At 33.5% G+C, this 20,000-nt stretch overlaps 2 protein-coding genes across 4 annotated transcripts in view; one reads left to right on the top strand and one right to left on the bottom strand.

Annotated features, from left to right (window-relative positions):
- LOC119589822 (protein arginine N-methyltransferase 9-like) overlaps window positions 1–19,514 on the top strand; it is a 20,648-nt gene extending 1,134 nt beyond the window's left edge. For all 3 annotated transcript variants that reach the window (XM_037938396.1, XM_037938395.1, XM_037938394.1), the window contains exons 2-9: window positions 320–435; window positions 1,423–1,564; window positions 1,865–1,991; window positions 4,592–4,828; window positions 5,185–5,352; window positions 5,689–6,774; window positions 6,911–7,061; window positions 18,703–19,514. In XM_037938396.1, coding sequence (XP_037794324.1) covers window positions 364–435; window positions 1,423–1,564; window positions 1,865–1,991; window positions 4,592–4,828; window positions 5,185–5,352; window positions 5,689–6,774; window positions 6,911–7,061; window positions 18,703–19,200 — 2,481 coding nt within the window. In that variant the 5' untranslated portion in view covers window positions 320–363 and the 3' untranslated portion in view covers window positions 19,201–19,514. The remainder of the gene's footprint in view (window positions 1–319; window positions 436–1,422; window positions 1,565–1,864; window positions 1,992–4,591; window positions 4,829–5,184; window positions 5,353–5,688; window positions 6,775–6,910; window positions 7,062–18,702) is intronic.
- Window positions 11,370–14,857, bottom strand: LOC119589823 (microspherule protein 1-like). The gene is made up of 6 exons (XM_037938397.1): window positions 14,564–14,857; window positions 13,111–13,669; window positions 12,724–12,987; window positions 12,392–12,594; window positions 12,062–12,170; window positions 11,370–11,669 (listed from the first exon to the last, which is right to left on the bottom strand). Exons 1-6 carry the CDS (start codon window positions 14,656–14,658, stop codon window positions 11,454–11,456), a joined length of 1,446 nt encoding a protein of 481 aa, XP_037794325.1. The 5' UTR covers window positions 14,659–14,857; the 3' UTR covers window positions 11,370–11,453.
- Window positions 19,515–20,000: the final 486 nt, after the last annotated feature.

Raw genomic sequence — 20,000 nt, 5'->3', positions numbered from 1 at the left:
GTAATTTGTCATGGCTCTTGAGAAGATTTTGAACCTTGCATCCTTTGTCAGAAAGAGTATATATTTATGTACAAATATGAAGAGGAAGACTGAAAATTATATGAAAGAAGGAATAAGAACACAGGAAGAAAATGGGAAACTAGAAGAAGAAGAAGAAGATAAAGAAAAAAAAAAAGGAGAAGAAATTAGTGGATTTTAGACTCTTTTTGCCTTCACACATAAACAGAAGTAAACAGAACGAACATACACTATATTTCAACGCTATTTCAACAGAACAAAGATAAGTAAAGTGTCTTACCTGATACATTCACTTTGACAGAACGAGTTGCATTTCTGACGTGGGACGCAAAGGAGGAAGGAAGAATGCCCGGTGGCCCTGCATCCAGACACTCATTCAATGGCAGATCGAAACCACAGGTTGTGAGCGGATATCAGGTAAAGGGAAAAAAGGAGAAATAAATAACATTATCATATATTTCAGGAATATATTTATGTTCTGATTGTCTCATTTTGGGGAATATTAACCCAGTGTCACCAGAAAAATGCTGTTTTTTTTTGTGAAACGTCTGTGCACATAGATGGCTCTGCTAGTGCGTAGCCATAAAGGAGTCAGGTAGTAGACCTTGTGACCTTACCTGATTTCACCTTTCCTTGAATTAACAGGGAAAAACTTTAATTAATTAATCAATTATTTATTTAATTTATTTTTTTTTTTTTACCATATCGATATCGAATGATGTTATTTTATTATAGACATTATTATTACCATAATGTTATTGACACTAATAAAGGCACTATAAGATGACATAACATATTTTTTGAAAATCAAGTAAAAAGGGTAAACAGGTGGGACAAGTCATACTCGTAATTGGCTCATTGGTGACTCAGTACAAGTGTTGCCATCTATGTGTAACAACAATTAATAAAGCAAACTCACAGTGGGCATAGCATGTACGTACATTCTGTCAATTTTGGGTTAATGGAGACATGTACAATTATTTTGTCAGTGAAGAAAATAATATATATTACCCTACTTTACTCCAGTCAGCATAGCTTCACACTGCCAGTGCTAAGGCAAAGGCTAATGAACCTATAAATCATTTGCTTAAGCATAAGGTCTAAAGCACCAACCATTTGCTTAAGCATAAGGTCTAAAGCACCAACACTGTCAGATGAGATCACAGTATTTTTGTAGTAAGATATAGCATATTATACTCAGGAAAGAAGTGACTGTAATGTAAGGTCATTTTTCCCAGTCTTAGTCATAGAAAACCATTATTTGTGGATATGTGTACCATAAACAAAATCCTAAATAGAGTAACTAAATTTCACATATTCCTAATACTTTTAAGTTACATAGATATTCATTAACAAAACCCCATAATAGATTATTCAGGTCATGCACACTTCCCAAACTTTCAGGTTGCAGAACGCCATTTGCATAGTTTTGAAGTTTGCTGCCAGAGGGGTCAGATTGGAAAAGCTTTCTCCCATCTTTCTCTTGCTCTCTGCATTTTACCACAAATCAAGGAGCAGTATTACGCAAGATACTTGGACATCTTTGGTAAGTTTTCTTTGAATCTAAAGTGAAATCGTCTTTTCAGTTTATCTTCTTTATCATCCTTGGTTTGTTTTATTTATATTATGGAATGGATAATTTTATACATAGATAAATTGTCATTGTATAGTAAGTGATATTAAAATTAAAAATATAGTATGTTTTGTTTCACAGCTATGGTGGGAAGATCATTGGTATTTTGAAGGGAAAAAAAGAGGATTATTTTTAATACTTTTTGCATGGCTATGTATGGTCTATTTATCTGTTTAACTGTCTCTCATTCTCTCTCTTTCTCTCTCCTTCTAGAAAGGTGGAGTGCAACCGTCGAAGAGAATAATGGCTTTCAGCAGGCAATGACAATATTTGAGGTTGCACTCACTCGCTATCCAGAGTCGGCAGACATCCATCACCTCCTGGCCAAGACCCTCTACAGGTAGTTGATTAGTGTCAAAGCTGTGTTATTGCTTTGTTGTAGATGAGGTACTAACATATCATTGGAAGAAACTTTTGCATTTGAAGCATTTTTTTTAGGGAAAAAAGTCAGAAAGATAGAAATACTAGTACTGATGATTTGATTATTAATAAGGTTTCATTACTTGTTGACAATGTCTTTGGAAACGTGGCGTGTCTTATTCAGGGAGTGCCTTGGTTCTCGGGGTGCCCAGTACTGTGACGAAGTAGCCCCATTGCTTGTGGCGGTAGACCAAGGTGTGAAACCCTCTCTTCTGTGGGATGTTTGTACAGCAGACACTTCTGCCTTACTAGCCCTACTCAACCAAGCTCAAGCAAAAGGTCTTTTGATATCAAAACTTGTTTTAGTGGAACTAGACTTAGATGTATTTATTGTTAATGTTGCAACTACTACCCGTACTTTGATGAGTATCACTGGTGCCTCTCCAACGTGGCTCATTGACATAAGTGGACAGACTCCTAAAGTTGCCAGTAGTGAAAACCATGACCAGTTCCGTACGCACCTCAATTCTATCATTAGTCAGCTTGGGGCTGCCACAGATGATGTTATGAGTGACCCAACAGGCATGTCCTCCTCAGGAGAAGCATCTGCTACACAAAATGGGATGGAGTGCTTGCCACAGAGTAGTGGGGCAACTTCAGCTGTCAAGTCTGGAGTAGTCAAAGCTACACAAGTCAAGTTGCCAGAGGATTTGAACCTGAGCACTATATTTGGGTGCATGCTAGGCTACCCACATATATACTGGTGGGAGGGAGAGTCTGGAGGGAACAGCCTGTCTGGCATGCCTCTGAAGGTCTTCAAATTTAGTGCCAATTGCTCCATTGATGGATCACCTGTTGAGTTATTTTCCTTCAGTATTCCTGAGGCTTTAGAGGATGACTTACGACCGGGTATAGAACATTGGGGTAATGTTATCAATGTCAGAATTGAGCAAGCTGGAAGCTTCTGCAGTGCCAAGTTCCAGTGTGATTCAGTGCTCTGTTTGTCTGTTGCTTTGTAAATAATAATGTTATTTAAACAGGAGCAGTTAATTTTTCATATAGGAGTTCCCATTTTGGTTAGAACTGAAAATAGACACACACAAGGGCATATGTATGTCTCCCATGCATCCCCCCTCACACACACACCATACACACACCCACACACACATTACACACACACACTATAAACAAACACACACACTCATCTACCTGCAAGCTCATTCCCTAGTGCACATGCACATGTAGTAAAGGAATGAATTACAATCCTCCAGTCATTTTGGGATTTTTCAGGTCTTAAGGTTGCATGTGGTAAAGAGGAAGGTAGATAGGGGGAAAGACTCCTTATTCTTGGGCATCATGCTTATTGCTCTCTATTTGGTTTATATTTTTTGCTTTAATGATGCTATGTTGCCCATGTTTCTTCATGTGAATGTTGGTCAGGGTTGTTTTACACGGTAATTTTTTCCTTTGGCGATAGTGCATAATGCTTTTCTATGATGAAGATGTGTGGTGTGATAGTTAAATGCATTGATTTTATTGAATTCATTTTGACTTCTTTAGATAATCACAATATTCTTCATTATTAACCCCAATCTGACAGGCTTGGCATGTATGTACATGCCATGCCCACTGTGAGTTTACTTGTTTAATTGTTTTTACACATAGATGGCTACACTGTACTAAGTCACCAGTGAGCCAATTACGAGTACTGCCTGTCTCGCCTGTTTACCCTTTTCCTTGATTTTTGAAAATATTTTACATTATCTTATTTTGCTGTTACTAATGTCAATAACATTATAGTTATTATAATGTTTATAATAAAAATAACACCATCCATATTCATAGCATTAGTAAAAAAAAGCTGTTTTTCCTGCCAATTCAAGGAAAGGTGAAATCAGGTAAGGTCATTCTGGCTAAGCACGAGCAGAGCCATCTATGTGCAGAGACATTTCACAAAAAATAAAAATATGAGCACAGCATTTTCATGGCATCATTGAGTTAAACAAGGGTATATGTAGCATCCTTTATGAGAAGTGATTCAGTAGTCCATTGTTGTACACAGTGATATTTAATGTTAAGTTTGGTATCAGCAGGTTAATGTGTGTCTCTGCAACCTTTAGCAGGCAGAGGTTGAACTTGCGTTTCATCATTTTAGTGTAGTTGTCATGGTTTTGTTTACAGGATGCTTTGTGTCTTGTTATTTTAGCACTTTTTCTTGTGCTTTATACGTTAAACAATTTTTTAAGATTATAAAGGTGTTGTGATTGCTTTGATTATGCATTCTCGGAATTTAAAAAATTCATTTTTAATGTCAGGCAGCTAAATTTATGAAAATTATCCTTGTGATATTAAACAGAGGAGTAGATATTTACGTATAGTGAATGGTGATGTGTCCAGTTGCATATGATTTGATAAAAAGGAGTAGAATGTATTTGATAATATGTACTTCCTGCAGAAAAGTTCTTCCCCATTTTATGCATTTATATGTGTATTCTTTACTATTGTAGATCTGAATGTCTATTTCAATAAATTGGTTGTGATCTTTTATGTTACTAGTTTCCTTATCCTGGCTCATTGCAGAAATGGAAACATACATGAAGCATGGACCTATGCTGTCATGGCTCAGAAAGCTTGCACTCATGATCCAAATGCCCAAGAAACTCGAGCTCGGCTGACTAATGCACTTGTTGACCGCTGGCACCTGCCCATGCTTAATGATGTCAACAGAAATAGTGTATTCAAGCGTGCGATTGAAGCCGCAGTCAACCAGGGGCATGGAGTGGTTTTGGACATAGGATCAGGGACTGGCTTACTCAGGTTAGTTGAGAGGATAATTATTTGATTGATGAGGTAAAGTAAAGTAGTTAAAACTGAAGCCAAAAGCATACCAGAAACAAAATTAGTTCCAGGATTCTAAACAGGTAGAAAATATGACATTTATTTTGGATTGAAGAGAGATTGATTTACCCCTATGAAAACACCCAAAGGAGATACACTTTGTTACAACACAGAATTAAACTGTATATGTTAGAGAAGACATCTGAATTATTGATGTTGCTAAAGTAAGGATGTTTTTAAAATGATGCTACATTTTTGGGGTTTCTCTATGAACTAAATGACTGTAGAATGGAAATTCACCCTCTCTCACTGGCTCATTTCAACCAATCCCACAGCATGTATGCCAAGCAGGCAGGTGCCAGAGCTGTATATGCGTGTGAAATGGACAGGTTTATGTGTGAAATGTCAGGCGACATTCTTCAGGCGAATTTTGACTTGCCAGACATTCAGGTCCTTAGCCATCACAGTAACAATCTGGCTGTTCCAACTCATATTCCAGAAAGGTAATTATATATTATCTTTGTTAGAATAGTAACTCATACTCCTCTGTCATTGTTTAGTTCTACTATTGAATGTTTGATAACATGTAAATGAAGTATTGCAAAATGTTGATTGCACCTTAAAGATTATATGAATTAATATAATAATGATTAATGAGCAAATAAATGTAAAACATGTTTGATATATTGGATGATGACTATAGTTGAACAGTTGAAAAATAAATAAAAATGAATATTGTACAGACCCTCCCCCCCCTAAAATATGGAGGTGATTTTTCCCCCCTCTCTGTCTTTCATCTTATTAGCACTTCTTTCAAGTTATATTCCAATGTTTTACAGGGTCAGTCTAGTTGTGAGTGAGACTGTAGATGCTGGACTGCTGGGAGAGCACATTCTCCCAACACTACAGCATGCATGGCAAAATCTCCTTCTGCCACCACAGCCAGCATTAGAGCTCTCACCTCAGCCAGAGCAGCCAAACCCCATTCAAGCGTCCAGTATCACAAATCAGAATGAAGGAGTTACATGCCCATCACCAGCTCTCTTTGGCAAAGTCATACCCCAGAAAGCAGAGGTGTATATTGCACTGATTAGCTGTGATTATATATCTAGACAAACAAAGCTGAGAAACTCAAACTTACCCTTCTTCCAAGGCAAGAGAGTGTCTGCTAAGCTTGAAGAACCTTATATGTCAGAGAAGCTATCTCAGGTGCCAGGAGGATTCACACTGTTATCCAACTGGATTCCCTTAACAAGCATTAACTTCAATTCCCTTGAGGATATTGAACGGCATTTGAGGGGAGACGTAGGCCGAACTATTGAAATCCCTTGCATAAAGAGTGGAGTACCAGATGCTATTGTCTTGGCTTTTGATTTATATCTAAATGAAGACGAATTCATAAGTACTAATCCAGAAACATGTACAACCCTATGGGAAAATGCTGTATATCCAATAAAAGATTTACCAAAGGTTACTGCCAGTGAGGTGGTTGAACTGAAGTTCAGCTGCAATGGTATTATAAGGTTATCAGTATCCAGTGAAAGTACAAATGAAGGAGACTGTGCAAATCTCAGTGCTGAAACTCTAATGTTTCTAAACAGTGAATGCACCATTGATGCATTTTTATCTGCAGCTAAACAAGCAGCAGTCAACTTGAAGAAGCAGTCAAAGGCCAGAGCACCTGATCCATTTATTGTGTGTGATACTGCTCCCTTCCCAATAGCTGGCCTTTCCTTGCAGTCAGAATTTCCCAATTGTAAACTATACATAGAAGAGGAGAGTGTTCAGCAGACACTTAAAGAATTTAATATTGATGCTAGTTTGTGTGAAGACCTTGAAGATGAAGTAGACGTTCTTTTCATCTGGCCTTTGACAAAAGAAGGCAGTCTGAAAGATGGACTAATAAAAAAGCTCCTTATGTACAGGTAAGAAATACTTAGAGAAAGTTTAGAGTGACACGTCATCATAAGTTTGACTGTGATGGAAATGCTTAAGCTTTATATAACCTCAAAAGAACATTTTTCATGTAATTTTTTTCTATCCATTTTCATTCTGTCATAGATTAATGATGGCTGAGAGTTGCTATGTGTTCCCACAAACATTGGATCTGGTAATAGGTCTCATCAACTCCCCAACACTTGGCTCCATGACAAGAGTGGACGACTCCAACACCTGTGGTATTAAGATAGCGGATGTCTTCAATATTGTCAAGGTAAGTCAGCTGTGAACAGCAGGTTCATTTACTGTAGTTGCGACAGCATTACATTATGCAATATATGTGATGGACTTTCTTTCTTTCATGCTAGACTTTTTTTCATTTTTATGAAGATGTTGCTGATAATTAGTCATTTGAGAAGTACATATTTAATGTATGAAGCTGTGGTTGTGGAGAGAGAAATTTCAGTCTTTATTCCATTACTGAAGGATAATTATAATGATAATATCTCCTTAAAATGTATTTCTTTCATGAAAAGTGCTCACCCATAGTCTGTTTCTCAGAAGAAGTTTCCATCTTTGTACATTGTTTCAGAATAAGTAAAGAAGTTTGTAAAGATTGGGGGGAAAAAGAGAAAAGAAAAAGAAGGGATGTTGTATGGAAGACTTATAAAGTCATATCAAATACACAAGTTCAACAAAAGTTTGCTATTTTGGTTAGAAGCAGTTCAAACTGCATTGTGTGAAGAAAGTACAACTGCACCTTAAGAGTTTTATACTTTTATTTTTGTGCATAAGGAGATGTTCCCTCTTTTGTATACTATTGCCACAAAGTAACCAGGGAAAGTTTGATATTTATATGAACAGTAAAATATTGCTCTTTGTGGATACATTTTAACCCTTTCCCGACGGGTAGTATTCATAGTGGCCCGGGCCCCACTGCCGGGGGCTTATATCGTCGCCCTAGCATGCGCGATCACTCATGCTAAATACCAGCATCCCATGCCGTTTCTTCATAATACTATGAAGATATGTTGTATTTTCAGTTTTCATTATTTTTTAAAGTCTCTACTTGCCAAACTTCCTGATAAATCGAGACTGAAGGGTATTTTTGTTGTTATATAGACTCCATAGTTGATCATTATTCAGTCTATAGTCTGAATAAAATAAGCAGTGTGCAGCATCATCAGTTGAAATTGTCTGTTGGTTGCATTTTTTTTTTTTTTTTTTTTTTTGCATAGTAAAAATGAGTGTTAAAAACGACTTTATCACACTTTCAGTGGCAGAAAAATATTATTTTGCCGTGATTGCAACAAAAAATAACTCATGGCATCTCCATACATCCACCATGGCATGTACATACATGCCCCCGGCAGATAGTCCCGCCATGCCATGGCATGTACGTACATGCCACCCATCAGGAATGGGTTAAAGTGTTTTGAATCAACAGAAGAGCTGTTAGAGAGAATGATTTCAGAAAGGAACCCATTCTTGACAAGAGTATGACTTGCAGTGTTGAATTAGTTTGTCTGCACTAGTATGCAATTCTATATAATTACTCAACTGTATCATTGGTTAGTATCAAAGACAAGATGTACCAGAAGCAAAAGACGACTTTTTACAAAAAAATGTATAAACTCCCTGACTGTTGCTACTGTGTTTTGTAGTATTCTGCATAGAGACATTTAGAATTTTAACACAGGATAAAACAACATGCAGCTTTATTTAATGCCAATTCAGATATGATACCAGATTACTTTCATGGCTTGTTGAGCAATTCTGGACACAGTTGGATCATACAGCAAAGCATACCAGCGTTCCTGAACTTCAGCAAGGGTGAACTTGCATGAAAACTTGACACCCCTGTGTACAGTGACCAAGTCACAAGTTTGCTGAACCCCAATAATAAGACTCAAGTCATCGGTTGGTTTCCAGCGTCCAAGATCTTTTGTTACTATGGACTGGGACCCTCGTCCCTTTCTTGCACGTTTGCTGGAAGACTTTGACGATAAGCGTTTACGGACATCTGAGGTTACAGATGGAGTTGGTGGCAATGACACAGAGCAGTCTGATGCAGTGGAAAGGGAAGGGTTGCGAGTGCGTATCTTGCTTATTGGAGTAGAGCTCTGACCCCCAAGACTGGACTCCACAAGTTCATCATCAAACTTTGGCCTCTTAATGGCACGAGAGGAAGACCTGCGTTTAGTGCCATCTTCTATCAAGCTGTCAGTACTGGTGGTACGTTCCCGGGGGGGTAAAGTGAGCTCCATTGATCTGTAACGTGGTCGATTGTTCATACTGAAAGGAATTAATTACAATGAAATTAAAGGATGGAAGGAACATATCTGCTTATCTTATGAACATTGAGTTAGTAATAAATTTTTAATATTTTCTTTTCGTGATAAAATTTACTCCTCTAATTTTGCAATTAGTAGACTTGATATTCTATTTCATTATGCTTATTATCATATATTACTACTACAGAGTTTGTAAATTTTCATAACTTTTTTCATAATGAACAAGAAATTATAAAATCAGTATAAATATAAACATAAATAGTCCTGTTGGATTCATAGTGACAGTAGTTAATAGTAAATCTAGAAAACCTGACAAAAAAGAGAATAAAGAAAAGAAATTTGGTCGGCAATAATTTTGTCCGTGATCCGTGACGGCCGACTCCCTCGTCCACACACTAATTCACCGTAAACAATCAAATCAGTTTTAGACCAAGGAGTTTTGTCACATAAGCACGCTCACAAGTAAAGACAAGAAGGCAAAAATGACTCGCCAACACTCACGAAGGTCTCACTGAATTTCTCTCTCTGTCTAAACCCTTTTGATAGACATCGCTAAGCCTTATATTCTGCAAGTTGCTAGCAATTTGTCTCCAACTGTCTATCCAAGCCTAAGTAAACTCTCTAAGGGTATACCTACCACCGATGGCTTCAGTGAGACGGATATATGTAACAGAAATCTCTGTGCGATAAAATATGAGAGAGAAAAAGGAGAGGAAGAAAGGGAGAGAGAGAAATGAGAGGAAGAAGGAGAGAGAGAGAGAGAGAAGTCAAAGGTGAGAGAGAGAAGGAGAGGAAGAGGAAGATCCTAAAGTCCTTGCTCTGGCCACCTGGAGGCCCCAGCTTACTCGTTCTTTTCCCCAAAGGGAAAAGGTGCAGAGGCGGGGGAAAAAACTCACGGCTGGCCCCTTTTGGGGCGAAATTTTGGGGCATCAACGGGGGGAAAAAACTCTGAGAAAAAGGGGAGAAGTCCCGGCCCCCCGGGGAAGGGAAAGGGCCTTTCCCCATCAACTCGTGGGAAAGGGGGTCCGCGGCTTCGGCCTCGGTGGGCCGCGAGTCGGGGCGCTGCGGGAAAAGGGGGCCTTTAGAGCCCGGGGGACGGAGGGGGAACGCTCGGCTGCCCAACCCCCGGGCGATTTGGGGGATTTTTTTGCCCAGTAAACAAACCCTTGGGGGGGCGCCCGGGCCCGAAAACGCCCGGGCCGGGAAAGCCAGCCGGGAGACTTTGCCCCTTTTGGGGGACGCGGGGCCCCCCCCCCGGGGGCCCCCCGGGGCGGGGGGCTGCGCCCTGGGTTTTGGCCCCGGGGGTAGGCTGGGCCGCCCCCTTTGTGTGGGGTGTTGTTTAATTTAAAAATATATAAAGTACTATTAGGGTACATATATACACATATCTAAACTTCATCTATTTATCTATCTACTATCTATCTATTTCTATCTATCCCATCATTTAAATTTTCTATTTTATCTATCAAACTATTTTATCTTATCTATCTTATCTATCTATTTTATCTATCTATCTATCTATCTATATTTTATAATATTATATGTATATATATTATATATATATAAAATATATTATATAATATATATATATTTATATTTTCATAAATATCTATCTAAAACTATCTATCTATCATTATATTATATATAGTATAATTTTAAAAAAATATAAAAATAGTTTTATATAATAAATTAAACATTTATTTTAATATATATAAAAAATATAGAAAAAAGTAGATTAAAATATTTTAAAAATAAATAATATATTTAAAAATATATATATATATATATATATATAAATATATAATATATTATATATATATATATATAATATATATATTATATATATAATATACATATATATATATATATTTTTATATATATATATATATATATATATATTAGATAATATATATATATATATATATATTATATATATTATATATATATCTATATTTTATATATTAATTATTAATATATAAAATAATAAAATAGATTACAAATAAATATATAGATAGATAGCTAGATAGATAGATAGTAGATAGATAGAAAAGATAGATAGATAGATAGATAATAGATAATTGATAGATAGAAATAGATAGATAGTAGAAGATAAATAGATAGATAGATAGATATGTGTATTTTGTATCATAATATGTACATATATATATTTTATTAAACAACAACCCACACGAAGGCGGCCCACTACCCGCCGCGCAGACCCAGGGCGCACGCCCTGCGTGCCGCTCGGCCTCGGCCGCGTTTCGCCCGCATGTGACATCGAAAAAAAAAGGGGTCGGTCATGGATTTTTGATGATGGGGTTTTATTTCTTACTATTTGAAATATCACTGAAGCAAGCTATGATGGAGTGTCATTAGTGTCCACTGAGTTTGGCAGTTTCCTGACGTATCACATTAATGAGATCAAGGTTGATTAGGAAGATAAATCTAAGAGACGCTATTTCTACCACAGAATTGTTATTCAGTTTCGTCTTGTTCCCAGCCAATACTGGTTTGCCATCTACGTATATGGGCCTCTTCCCTTCGTTGGCTATTAAGAAGTCACCGGTGTTCCTCAACTTGATTATGCCCTAAAAAGGAGAGAACAGTTTAAAATCTGGAAGCCATTTTAGATGTATATATATATTTTTTTACATCTGAACTATAAAGTGAAATGAAAATACAATATCATTTTACATTTTGCATAAAGGTACTGAAGTCCTACAACTGTATATTTTGAAGAAGCATATGGTGAAAGTAACTTGAATCAATGTCACGGAAATAATTTATCCAAAAGAAAGAAAAGTTTAACGTAAACTTTGAAATTTATAAATACAAAAAGTAATGGCAATGTATTTACTATGCTTCCCATCTACATGAACAATCTAAATAAAAAGGTAGTAAGATTTACAGTTATGCCCTATAGTTATAAAGGTAATGAAAAAGAAGCAAGATTAGGCCTGCATAAGAAAAATAATAGTACCTGTCTGCGAGATATTTTCCATGCTGGACCTTCAAGAGAAAGGTCAACATCTACATTCACTCCGGCAGCCTTGCGACCAAGGGTGATCTCACGTGACCTCATTAAATACCTGTTGTATAAAATTATTCATTATCCATTTCCATTGTGGAATCCCCTAATTTAACACTTTACAGTTTACACATAATGTTATGGAATAATAAACTCAAAACCTGAACGTTCATGCTTTTTCCATGATAAAATACATTTTATTAGCCACATTAAAAGTAAGCACCTTTTAAATGCTGATAACTTCAATACTTCATCAAAATACACATATTACCATCCACACACCTGACTAATCTGCCTCGCAGAACAGCAAGCGTCTGATTATCAAATTCAGGCGGAGAGATGCCCGTCACAGTGTCTACAAGAACTTGCCACTTAGAAACCTGGTCCTCCAGTAACCGTATTTCTCTTTTGCTCCCTCTGCTGGCCACTCCAAGCTCATGTTCTAAGAGATCATCGCTACTTTCATACAACTCGGAGTCATGGATCTGTTGTAGGGATTGATACAGTCAGAATACCAGAACCGATATGAAAGCTTGATCTGGACAACTATGATATTGAAGATATGGATATAAATGAATTAGTAAAACTTATTAATATGCCTATCAGCCACTTACTTGCTGCTCTGCCTCTGAGAAGTCCTTCACAGGACCATTTTTATTGAGAGGAGGAACTGTTTGATCAGGCAAGAGGTGGTACTGCTTCAGGAGGTGCCAGTGGGCCATCAGGGCCTTGGCTGTACGAGCAGGGTAGAAAACATTGGGATTTTCTTGTAGGAGTGTTTCAAATGTCTGGAGTCCTGGGTTTGAGTTTGATTTTATAACCCCTAGAAGTTCCTCTTCTGCCTTACTGTACAATGCACGAGATTGTACAGCTTGTATCTTACAGATGGTACAAAGATATTAGTTATATTTCACATGTATTTTTTTTACAAGGTTTTAAAATTATAACATATTTCAGATTACCATTAAACTGTTAGTATTTAAAGTCAATCTTGGAATTACCTGATCAGGATGTAGATTCTTCATGGCTTGTTGAGCAATTCTGGACACAGTTGGATCATACAGCAAAGCATACCAGCGTTCCTGAACTTCAGCAAGGGTGAACTTGCATGAAAACTTGACACCCCTGTGTACAGTGACCAAGTCACAAGTTTGCTGAACCCCAATAATAAGACTCAAGTCATCGGTTGGTTTCCAGCGTCCAAGATCTTTTGTTACTATGGACTGGGACCCTCGTCCCTTTCTTGCACGTTTGCTGGAAGACTTTGACGATAAGCGTTTACGGACATCTGAGGTTACAGATGGAGTTGGTGGCAATGACACAGAGCAGTCTGATGCAGTGGAAAGGGAAGGGTTGCGAGTGCGTATCTTGCTTATTGGAGTAGAGCTCTGACCCCCAAGACTGGACTCCACAAGTTCATCATCAAACTTTGGCCTCTTAATGGCACGAGAGGAAGACCTGCGTTTAGTGCCATCTTCTATCAAGCTGTCAGTACTGGTGGTACGTTCCCGGGGGGGTAAAGTGAGCTCCATTGATCTGTAACGTGGTCGATTGTTCATACTGAAAGGAATTAATTACAATGAAATTAAAGGATGGAAGGAACATATCTGCTTATCTTATGAACATTGAGTTGGTAATAAATTTTTAATTTATTTTTTTTCCTGATAAAATTTACTCCTCAAATTTTTGGCAATTAGTAGAACTTGATTTCTATTTCATTATGCTTATTATCATATATTACTACTACAAGTTTGTAAATTTTTCTAACTTTTTTCATAATGAACAAGAAATTATAAAATCATTATAAATATAAACATAAATAGTCCTGTTGGATTCATAGTGACAGTAGTTAATTATAATCTAGAAAACCTGACAAAAAGAGAATAAAGAAAAGAAATTTGGTGGGCAATAATTTTGTCCGTGATCCGTGACGGCCGACTCCCTCGTCCACACACTAATTCACCGTAAACAATCAAATCAGTTTTAGACCAAGGAGTTTTGTCACATAAGCACACTCACAAGTAAAGACAAGAAGGCAAAAATGACTCGCAAACACGCACGAAGGTCTCACTGAATTTCTCTCTCTGTCTAAACCCTTTTGATAGACATCGCTAAGCCTTATATTCTGCAAGTTGCTAGCAATTTGTCTCCAACTGTCTATCCAAGCCTAAGTAAACTCTCTAAGGGTATACCTACCACCGATGGCTTCAGTGAGACGGATATATGTAACAGAAATCTCTGTGCGATAAAATATGAGAGAGAAAAAGGAGAGGAAGAAAGGGAAGAGAGAGAAATGAGAGGAAGAAGGAGAGAGAGAGAGAGAGAGAGAGAAGTCAAAGGTGAGAGAGAGGAGGAGGAAGAGGAAGATCCTAAAGTCCTTGCTCTGGCCACCTGGAGGCCCAGCTTACTCGTTCTTTCCACAAGGCAACGGTGCAGAGGCGCGAGAATACTCACGGCTGGCTCTTTGGGACGAATCTGGACATCATACGGGGAAATAACTCTGAGAAAAGGGGTAGAAGTCGGCGGTGATGAAGAAGGACCTTGCCCATCAACTCGTGGCGTCAGGCGTCCGCGGCTTCGGCCTCGGTGGGTCCGCGAGTCGGGGCGCTGCGGGAAGGCGCCTTCAGAGCCGCGGCGACGGAGGGGCACACGCTCGGCTGCGAACCCTGGGCGATTTGGGGGATTTCGCGATGTAAACAAACATGGCGGACGCCCGGCACAGAAAACGCGGCCGGAATGCCAGCGCAGACTCGCCTATTTGGGCGACGCGGCCGCGGCCGGAGCGGGCGCTGCGCCCTGGGTCTGGCCGCGGCGGGTATGGCTGGGCCGCTCCTTCGTGTTGGTGTGTGTGTGTTGTTTAATATAATATATATAATGTACATATATATGATACATATATACACATATCTATCTATCTATCTATTTATCTATCTATCTATCTATCTATCTATCTATCTATCAATCTATCTATCTATCTATCTATCTATCTATCTATCTATCTATCTATCTATCTATCTTATATATATATACATATATACTATTATATATAATAATATACATATATATTTATATATATATATATATATATATATATATATATATATATATATATATATATTATATAAAATATATAAATATATATATATACATATATACACATATATTGTATATATAAACTATAATATATATATATAAATTATATTATATATATATTATATAAATATATTTTATATATATATAAATTTTGAATATATATATATTATATATATATAATATATATATTATGATAAAATAATATATTTATATATATATATATATATATTATTATATAATATACAATTATTTATATATTTTATATATATATATATATATATTAATATATTATATTATATATATTATTATATATATAATATATATACACAATATAGTATATATCTGTATATATTAACATATATTATATATGTATATATATATATAATTTTTATAATATATATTATATTTTTAAAATATATATATATATATATATATATATATATTAATATAAAATATAATATATATATATATATTATATATATCACAAATATATATCACAATATGATGTATATATGTATATAATAATATATAAGATTTTATATTATATTATATATTATATTACCACAATTATGTTATACTCAAATATATTATATATTATATATATTAATATATATAATTATATATTATATATATAAAATTTTAATAATAAAATTATAATATATATTATTTTATATTAATTTATAATATATATATATATATAGTATATAAAATATGAAAATATAATATATTATTTGCATTTTATATATTTATATATATTACATATATTGATATATATAAATTATAAAATATATATTTTTATTGTATATATTAGATATTTATATATATATTTTGTATATGATATTGTATATATATTATTTTATATGGTATATTATATATTATATATATATTTAAAATTTTAGTATAGTAGTATTATATAATATTGTAAAATATAATATATTAAAAGATTGATTGTTATTTATATAATTTTATATAACTATAATCTATATATATATTTTGTATATATATATGATAATTTTACATATAGTATATATATATATATAATATATATATAACTAAGAATATATATATATATATAATATACATATATATAATAGATATGATATATATATAATAACATAGATTATATATAAAATAGTATATATATATTATATTGTATATATTTATATATTATATAATATTATATAATATATATAAAATGTATAATAATATATATATAATATATATATATATATATAATTTTATATATATTATATATATTTATATTATATATATAGTATGTATAATATTATATTATTATGAAAATATTAAAAGGGGTATTATGTTTTGTAATTTTTTTTTAATTTTTCGATTTTAAAAATTTTTTGTGTTTTTTATTAATTATTATATTTAAAAGTATGTATATATTGAGTGATTATTTAGATTATTTTTTGTTTAATGGATTTATTTATTATATTATTGAGTTATATATATATATATTATTATTTATAATTATAAAATATACTAAAATATATTTAATATATATATTACATATATATCTATTTAGAATTATAATATATATAACATATATACATATAATTTCATATATATATATGATTATATATTAATATATTAAAATTATATTTATAATATATATATATATTATAATATATATTTATATATATACTATAATATATTTTATATGGTATGATATTTATATTTTGGTGTTGTAGTATTATATTATTTTTAAAATAATATATATATAAAATATATAAAATTTATTTTATTATATATATATATAGCTTATATATAGTATATTATAAAATATATTGTAAATTTAAAATAATATATAAATATAATATATTAATATATAATTTTATATATAAATTATATATATAATATATACTAATTATATATTATTATATATATTTTATAATAGTATACTATAAGATTAATTAACTAATAATCTATATATCTTATTAAATTTAAAATATATTATTATATATTACTCTATATAAAATATAAGGATTATGATATAATTATATATACTATAATATATATTATTCTTATTATATTTAATATATATATATATTCTCCTTTATATATATATTCTTATTTTATATCTATATATATATTATATATATATTAATATTAATTATATTATATATATTATATATTTTTTTATTTTATTTTTTTTTTTCTATTTCTATTAAAATATAATTTATATAATATATATACTTATCTAAAAATTTATATATTTTATCTATTTCTATTATATATATTATATATATTATGTATATATAAATTTATTATTATATATATTTTTATATATATATTTTATACTATAATTATATTATTATATATATATTTTATATATATATATATATATCTTATCTATATTATATTTTATATATTATATATATTTTATATATATTTATATATATCTTATATAATATTATAATTTTATATTAAAAAATAATATATTAATATATATATATTTTTTTTTTTTTTTTTTTTTTTTTTTTTTTTTTTTTTTTTTTTTTTTTTTTTTTTTTTTTTTTTTTTTTTTTTTTTTTTAATTATATTTAAAAAAAAAAAAAAAAAAAAATTAAAATTTTTAATAGCTATAGTATTATATTCCTAGTATATTTTATATTATATTTATATCTATATATATTTTAAAGTTAAAATATATATCTATATATATTATACTGTATATATTTTATTATTATTATTAATCAATTATATTATACTATTTAATTTATATTATATTCATTTATATAAATATTATATTATTATATCTTATTTTATATTTTATTATATATATTATATATATATCTATAATTCTATCTTATATATTTTTATATATATTAAATTTTATATAAAATATTATTAGTTACGCCGACCACCTCGTCTCTCTGCCACCAACACAAGCGGGCTAGGCAGACGGCGTGCTATCCACAGGGTCGTGAACACTGAACAGCTCCAAGAGGCACCGAGCACCACAGCGTCCCAGAACACCAGGAGGGAAAACGCCACGTGGCGAGGCAGGGCATGAAAAAAAAAATGACAGTCTTTCCTTTATTTCCACAAGTTATTTACCCGTACACTTTTCTATAGGCACAATACAGGGGGGAAACCTGCATGTCACACAGCACAATACAGCTTATAACAGGGCAACACAAGGTTTATCTCAGGTCACAAGGGCACACACGAGGTCTTCACAGGAGCAGCACCCAACCGCGTCTCTTCGCTTGTTCCTCCACTCACAGCCAGCTGCGTCATGTTTGCCCAGGTCCCTTCATGTTAACACATGCCTAGGTCATCCTTTTCATGTTAACACATGTTTCGCACAGAGACAAAGACCCACTGGCGTAGCAATATATATATATATATATATAATGTATGGATGGATGTACATTTCCTTTTAAATATGTTTATATATTGTGTGTGTGCATTGCACATTTTAATATTTCTGAGTGTTTTCTGTAACTAACCAAATAACTTCCTTTATGCCATTCCAGACCCAGCATCATCTTGATGCACCTCTGGAAGCCTTGCCACATTCTGCCATTATTCAAGACCCCATACCGGTCTTGAGACTTTCACTCACCACAGCAGACACTGAAGCTGCAGGCTGCATTCAAGAGACCCGGAGTAGCAGATCAGACAGTATGCTCGTGCTTGGAGGGGAAATAATCCAGTACACAGCGGAAATCACTATCCCGGAGGCCTCTGTCATCACTGGCCTTCCCTACTGGTTTATTTTGAGTGGGACCTCCTCAGCAGCCCATTCCGAATCCATGGACAGAGCAGACTCAGTAGCACCACAGGCCTTAGTCTCTGAATTTCATGTACCCAGTCCTGCCATCACTTTGTCTAGCAGAGGACTGGATTCTCCATGTAACCAGAGCATACTAATGTTAGAAGACCCATTAAGAGTAGCAAGAAATGAACGTGTAACTCTGAAGGTCAATTGGAGGGAGGGTGTGTTTGGGGCCAGTGTTCAGTCTGTTCAATAGCACAAGTATTATAATATTCAGCCATTGTAGTTATTGAATGGCTTTCTTTATGATTGATATATGTAGTTTGTGTATGTTGAGTGTCTTAAATATGCATTTGTAGGTAAGTAAAAATGTACAAACATTTTTTGATGACCAGTAATTATAGGTGTATTTGCACTTAAGGTTTATGTGGATACAATAAAACTTATCTTAGATCTTAAAAGTGTATTACATAACCCATCAGTATAGCAGTAATAAATCATAACCACAAAGTACCCACATGTGATTTTAAAAAGTCAGCTTTCATTTTAATAAATTTTATTGTAACCCAACCGCCCCAGATTTATGTTCTGTCCCCTGTAGTTTTTTGTGAATTTTGTTACATACAGATGGCCCCACATGTGCTCAGCCAACAAGGAGTCTATCAGTAGGCCCTGGTGACCACTCCTGATTTCCCCATTCCTTGAATTGGTGGGAAAATATGTTTTTCTTTTTAATACAGTTAATATTGATGTTATGATTATTAAATTGATATTAAAATCTTGATAATATTGAAGACCGTGTAATAATGCAAAAGACCCTTTCCAAAAGTTGAGGAAGAGGGTACACAGGTGAGATAGGTAGGACTAATACCTGACTCCTTGGTGACTAAGCACTTGTAGAGCTCTCTATTACGTAAATACGATAAATAAACTTGTATTACAGTGGGCATGGCATGTATTCCTGCCATACATTTTAAATGGGTTAATACGAATTTAAAAGTGTAATGTAAAATACCTCATTCATTATACACACTTTTATTTAATTTAATTAGATAA

The sequence above is a fragment of the Penaeus monodon genome, chromosome 26, assembly GCF_015228065.2.
Source record: "Penaeus monodon isolate SGIC_2016 chromosome 26, NSTDA_Pmon_1, whole genome shotgun sequence".
NCBI lineage: Eukaryota > Metazoa > Arthropoda > Malacostraca > Decapoda > Penaeidae > Penaeus > Penaeus monodon.
This window is presented reverse-complemented; position numbering and strand designations above follow the sequence as displayed.

Excerpts from the sequence above, each read along its gene's own strand:
- LOC119589823 (XM_037938397.1), bottom strand. The coding sequence starts at position 14,658 with ATGGGCAAGGTCCTTCTTCATCACCGCCGACTTCTACCCCTTTTCTCA. Across the intron at positions 12,988-13,110 it reads AGAATCTACATCCTGATCAG|ATACAAGCTGTACAATCTCG; the intron begins GTAATTCCAAGA and ends ACCATCTGTAAG. Across the intron at positions 12,171-12,391 it reads CTGCGAGGCAGATTAGTCAG|GTATTTAATGAGGTCACGTG; the intron begins GTGTGTGGATGG and ends TTTATACAACAG.